Below are 6,293 nucleotides of genomic sequence, written 5' to 3' on the forward strand. Positions count from 1 at the left end.
TGAGGATGGAACGGAGAGGGGAACATCAGGGAAGTAGTGTCAAGATTACTACACCTAAAAAAGGTTTCCATCATAACTATACTACAGGTGCTGAATCCTGCATCAATAACTACAGTGAGAGGCACAAACTGATGTTGATTGAGGGACTAACAAGGGTCTGAGAGATGGTTGGGCCTGTGGAGGTGAGTTGAGCCATCCTGCGGGACAGGTCGTTGTACTGGGCTCTGAAGAAGTCCCTCTCTTGCTGCAGTGTGTCTCGCTCCCTCAGCACACTGCTCATGTCCATCTCCTCACCCCCTCTTGCCTGCTGGGAGGAACAAAAATGTATTAAAGAAAGGAGAGAAGAGACAAAATAGATGGTGTGATAGTAATAATAAGGGATAGATAACAAATAAAGATAAAATAATAAGTGTGCTAAAGTATGAATAGAGACATGATAGTAGGCAATGTGATGGTAGAGAGGGATAAAGATAAAGGGTAATAATGACAGCAATAAAAAATGTGTTAAAATATGAATAGAGACAGTATGATGAAAATACAGAATAATAAAAACAAAGAAAGCAATGATGGCAGCAATCAAATCAATAACACCAACAATGACAACAGTGGATGCTTGCCTGAGGGTGTGGCTGAGACATGCTGGCCTTGAGGTTCTCATACTGCTGACGGAAAAAGTCCCTCTCCTGCTGGTATGCTCTCACCTCAGCCCTCGTTGCTGCTGCTGCTGATGGTTCACTTTCCAGAGGTGGAGATGGCTCGGAGGACCCCTGGAAGGTGTGGGGTGTAAAAGAAAGTATTATGTTAAAGTTGGATAAGCAAAAAGAACCAAAGGAAAGGTATTGGGAACTCACAGAAGAAGGAATAAGAATAATAATATAAAACAGGAAATAGGGATCACGATTAGGTAAGTGAAGGCTGGAGAAAAAGCATCAATAAAAAATTAAGAGAAAAAGGGAAATGAACACCACTGGAAAGAACAAAAAGATGGAATGAAAAAGAGAAGACAAGTGAAGGAGGGAAAAAGAGATAACACAGTAGAAAAGAAGTGATGAAAAGCAAGAGAAAAGGGATAAGAGGAGATGGTATAATAGAAACAGATTCCACATCACTACACAGCACCTCCCATAATCATTCCCTTCAGCTGCCCCTCTCAGTCACTGCTGCATTCTTACTCTGGTGAGTGGGCCGCGGGCAGAGGCTCGGTCACTGTCCATGGCCATGCCCAGTCCAGGCACCACTGGGGCTGCACGACCTGCCTGGGAACTCAGCTGCTGTTTGAAGTACTCCATTTGCTGCTTGAAGAAGTCCCTCTCCCTCCGAAGGGTCTCCATATCAGCTGCCAGGTCAGGGAGGGAGGCAGGGAGTCATCAACATTAACATCAGTTGGAAGGCACAGGAGTCTTACACAGATATACAGATAGATATAGGTCATAAACATGACAAAATTGCTCAGAGCCAGAATGTCTCCCTGGAAGAAGTGTGAAATGGGCAGCATGGTTAAACACAATGTCTATGGCTAATGACACTCCTTGCTTTTACTTACCTATAGGCACACTCAGGGGACGTGGTGGAGGTGGCCCAGCTGTCCCTACACCTCTAGGACTCCCACCGGTTGGCCCCACACCGGTTGCACCCACAGGCATGGCCATCCCACCACCAACACCACCAACACCACCAACACCACCAACACTGCCAACACTGCCAACACCAACACCACCAACACCAGTACCAACACCAGTACTAACACCAGCACCAACACCAACACCAGCACCAACACCAGCACCAGCCATGGTGGTGAGGGGCCCCCCAATAGATGAGGGAGCACCAGCAACACCAGCAGCACCAGCAGTAGTAGTGGTAGCAGTAGCAGTGGGGCCAGCAGGTGTTGGAGCTGTCCCTGGAAGGCTGCCAGAACTGGGTGAGCCTCTGGAGCTGACATCACGCTGGCTCTTGAGGGACTGGTATTGCATCTTGTAGAAATCCCGCTCCTGCCGCAGCACGTCCCTCTCATACTGCAGCCGTGCTAACTCTGTCTCCTGCAGCACAATGCAGCACAGGAGAATGCTATTCAGTACATCAAGACATTGCAACACACATAAACATGTCTATTAATGAAAAAAAAATTACCTGTAGGAAATGGCACTTATAGATTAAGAAATTAAGAAATAAATACTTGACAGCAATGATGCATGGCACTTTTAAACATGTCTAATTAAACATAAGACAACCACATTAAAAAACATCTGGCACCAATGGTAGAATAATGAATAGTAAAGTATCAATGTATGAATAAAAATACAGTCAAAGGGTTTGTAAGCTTTCTCATTCCATCCCATCTCAAAACTCAGACAATATGGTGGCAGCATTTCTCCAGCCAGGCACTGAAGAGAGCAGTTACACCATGTTCCTCCCAACACAGGAAAGAGACTGTGGCCTCCATCCTGAACTTCAGCCACCTGCAGTTCAGTATTCTTTCCATGAAATCATCCAGACCAGCCACCACAAAATAATAACAATATAAAAATCCAAGAAGAGCTGTGTTTAGATGCAGGAGAAAACAGCAGGAAGGTAGGTGGAAGAGTAAACTACAGCATGAAAGTAGGCAAGTTTCTTTCTTATTTATCTATTTCATTTTTATTATTATAAGTATTTATTTTCATTATCATTATTTTTCTTTTTTGCTACAAATGATGCACCATCCAGCTGTCTTTGTACATAAATACTTATAAATGTATTAATGCAAAAATGGATGGGCTGGTGCACTAGATGAGAATGGCTTCCACAGTGCCTCCAGGTTGTCACTCCTGGATACGGGGAAGCCCACCAGGTAAGAGAACCAGGTGAGACCAAGAAGCAAAGGAAGAGGACTTACTGGAGACTGTGTCTTGGCACGAGGGCGAGACACCTGCATGGGTGTGGATGGGGTGGAGGAGGGCTTGGTCTTGAGCAGATCCAGCAGCTGTATCACCTGCTCACTGTAGTACTCCCGCTCGCGCTCCGCTTGCCTCTTCTCCCCCTGAGTCTGTGAGAAGCCAAGCAGTGAGCATGTGTGTGTGTGTGTGTGTGTGTGTGTGTGTTTAGTGTCAATATATCCATCTGGACCTTTCATTACTATTATGTACTTGAAATGCAACAAGTTATTTTTTTCCATCAGAGTATAAACTTTTACTTTCTTACTGCTGTGGCTTCTCACCTGGTTGAGTTGATCAGTGAAGTAGTCACGTTCTTGCTGCACCTGACGCAGCTGTGCCTGTAGCTTGGCCACGTCGTCCCCAAGGAAAGACCGTGATTGTTCCAGGAGCTGTTTCTCTCGGTCCAGCTGAGGCACACAGTATTTAGTTATGCAGCTACATTTTGATCTCTGAAGGAGGATTTGGTCAACTAACATGGAACTTAAATGAATATCCAATCTAATTTACATTCTTTGTAAAGTTGAATTATCAATGAACATTCAAAGTATAAATATCTTAAATTAAAAATAAAGCATCTCTGGTCTTTGTCCTAATTTTCAAATGCAGAATTCACATTTCTCAGCAAAAATCTCAATAATTTGCCTGAAACATTAAATAATGCATTAGGTAGAAAACCATAAATCTATAGTTGATCCTTATTTATAAAAGTTTTTTTGAGTAACATAACAATTAACCTCTATTGTGGAATATCACACCACCATGTCCACCCTGACTGTCACTCAAGTGCGAGCCTCACCTCAGCACTCTTCTCCCTGTACAGGTCACGCTCCTGCTCCATGGCAGCGGCCTGGGCCTGGTGCTTGGCTGCCTCCTCCTTGTAGTAGTCCCGCTCCTGCTCCACTTCCCTCTTCAGCCTCCCCAGCTTCTCAGTCTCCGATACATAAAACTGCTTCCCCTGTGATGCCGCCTCATGCTCCTCCCTCACCTGCGCCAGGGTAGAGTTCAGCGCCTCCTTCTGTGCCTTCAGTTCCACGATGGTCTTGCGCAGTGCCTCCCCATCAGCTGAGAGTTGTATCTTCTCCCCCTCAGCTTCTTGCACTGCCGGGAAGGTGGGCAGGATACATTGGGAGAGGTGCAGCATGAGATAAAGGTAATGTGGTATGATATAGGCCTAATGGGATATACAAGGAGGAGTGTGCATTAAAGGCTGATATGGTTCTACATACTAACCAAAAGAAAACTCAAACATCTACATGTGAATACACATGGGTAAACACACTTGCAGGTAGTTGATGTAATCCAAGTAAATAGGTCAGAAAATATATTCCTGCTTAGGGCCCTTGGAACAGTAAAACAGGCCAGCATGATTTCTCACACCTCATACAAATAGATTACAAAAATCATATAGAAGTACTCGTATGATAGTGAGGTTATCAATGTAATCCACATATATCACAATGAAAAGAAGTAATTTATTTTAATGTATAAAAATATATATGATAACAACCTAAATAAAGACCATTTGAACACATCCAATTATATCACAATAAAAAAGAAGTGATGTATTTCCTGATAAAAACTGTATAGTAATAACTTATATATAAACAATTCAAACACATCCAAGCAGATCACAGTAAGAAAGAAGCAATGTTTTCAATAGTAAAAATTAACAATAATCAACAAAAAGACCATTCAAACATATCCAAGCAGATCAAAGTAAAAAGATGTGATGTATTCACTGATAAAAATTACTAACCTTCAAAAAGACCATTTAAACACAACCAAACAAACACATACACATGGTACAAAACATACATGAGAGGGTGAGGTGGTTGATGCGGTCCAGGTAAGTCTTGGTGTCCTCCTGGCCCTTTCGCAGCTGCTCTTCCATGGGGGCATGCTGGGTGAGCAGGCGGGTGTGCTCGTGGGTGAGGCGGGACAGCTGGTGGCGAGTGTGCACCAGCTCCCCATGCAGGCGATCCCTCTCGTCCCTCACCAGGTGGTACATGTGGTGCTGCTCTGACAGGTCTCCTTCACACTGGGCCAGCTTGGTCTAGGGTGACAGGGTGAAGGGAGAGTAATGGAGTGTTATGATTGTTGCTGTCTGTTTTAAGTTTTTCATATTTTAGTTAGTGATTTTCCCTCTTTTTTCTTCCATTTCAAATACTCACAACTTTGTTAGTGTCTGCTTCTATATCATTTTTCACCATAATTTTTATCTCAAATCTTTCATGTTAATGACAGAGTGTTTTCCTCTCACTTTTTGCCAGCATTCTTACCCTGGTGTGTTGGAGGCGGTGAGAGAGAGTCTGGGCGGTGGAGAGGGCATCATCCTCCAGCAGGCGGTGAGTGCTCTCTGCATCTTGAAGGTCATGCGTGAGGGTTGTGTTCTCATCAGCCAGTTCCACTGCACGGGTCATGGCCTCATGAGTCTCGCCTAGGATATCTGGGGGAAGGACGAGTCTGTGAGGGTGCCTCTGTGAGTCTATGAGCTTTCCTCCATTCTCTATCTAGGGACTGGCAATAGAGATGGTTTTTTCCTTGATTTTTATAGCGATGAGTCTGTATGTCTGAGTTTTCCTCTATTTTCTATTTTGGGACTGGTAATAGAGATGGTTTTTCCTTGATTTTAATAGCCCTTGACAATTGTTCTTGTCAACTGATTCCTGATGATAAAATAAATGACAGGATACAAAACGGACAAAACAAAGAAATGATCTAATATATTTGAAACAAACTGCTTTAACGTACAGATGAAGAAAATAGAACACACACATGCACACAGTTACCACCACAGTCACTTACTCTTGAGCTTGTTCTCCAGCTGCAGGTTGGTCTTGGTGAGCAAATCATTGTGTAGCTGCAGCTGGTGGAGATGAGCCTGAGCAGCCTGCAGCCTGTTGTCCCTCACCACCGCTGCCGCCGACCTGCCTCCCTCCAGCAGCCCCTCCAGGCGGGTGATCTCAGCCTCCCGCCTCGAAATCTACAGGTGGTGGTGATGGAGAGAAAGAAGGTGAATGAGACAGAAATAGTGATATTTCTTTTAGTAACTGGAAGTAGACAAGTAAAAATATATGTGAATAGCTAATTATGTACATACAACTATAGATAAATATTGCATTGTATGCAAGTGGTGTGCTGCAGTACTTATAACCATAACACACACACACACACACACACACACACACACACACACACACACACACACACACACACACATGAAAGGAACATTATAAAATTTTAAACTGAAAGAAATAGAAATAAAGGTGAACCTCGAGCTTGATTCAAATCCTAGGCATATACAAATATGTAAATACAACTAAACAACTAGGCAAATATATTATTATCTCTCTCTCTCTCTCTCTCTCTCTCTCTCTCTCT

The 6,293-nt window shown here is 43.6% G+C and overlaps 1 protein-coding gene across 4 annotated transcripts in view; it reads right to left on the minus strand.

The window, feature by feature from the left end:
* Positions 1-6,293, minus strand: part of LOC135105029 (centrosomal protein of 135 kDa-like) — an 83,160-nt gene that overhangs the window by 48,374 nt on the left and 28,493 nt on the right. For all 4 annotated transcript variants that reach the window (XR_010270673.1, XM_064012922.1, XM_064012921.1 and 1 more), the window contains 10 exons: positions 5,718-5,895; positions 5,192-5,358; positions 4,728-4,965; positions 3,709-4,010; positions 3,194-3,319; positions 2,873-3,022; positions 1,544-2,036; positions 1,173-1,336; positions 618-767; positions 152-304 (listed from right to left, as the gene is read on the minus strand). Coding sequence is in view for 3 of the 4 variants with exons in the window: in XM_064012922.1 (XP_063868992.1) it covers positions 152-304; positions 618-767; positions 1,173-1,336; positions 1,544-2,036; positions 2,873-3,022; positions 3,194-3,319; positions 3,709-4,010; positions 4,728-4,965; positions 5,192-5,358; positions 5,718-5,895 (2,121 nt within the window). In the remaining variant the exon portion in view is untranslated. The remainder of the gene's footprint in view (positions 1-151; positions 305-617; positions 768-1,172; positions 1,337-1,543; positions 2,037-2,872; positions 3,023-3,193; positions 3,320-3,708; positions 4,011-4,727; positions 4,966-5,191; positions 5,359-5,717; positions 5,896-6,293) is intronic.

This window comes from Scylla paramamosain, chromosome 11, assembly GCF_035594125.1.
Source record: "Scylla paramamosain isolate STU-SP2022 chromosome 11, ASM3559412v1, whole genome shotgun sequence".
Classification (NCBI taxonomy): Eukaryota; Metazoa; Arthropoda; class Malacostraca; order Decapoda; family Portunidae; genus Scylla; species Scylla paramamosain.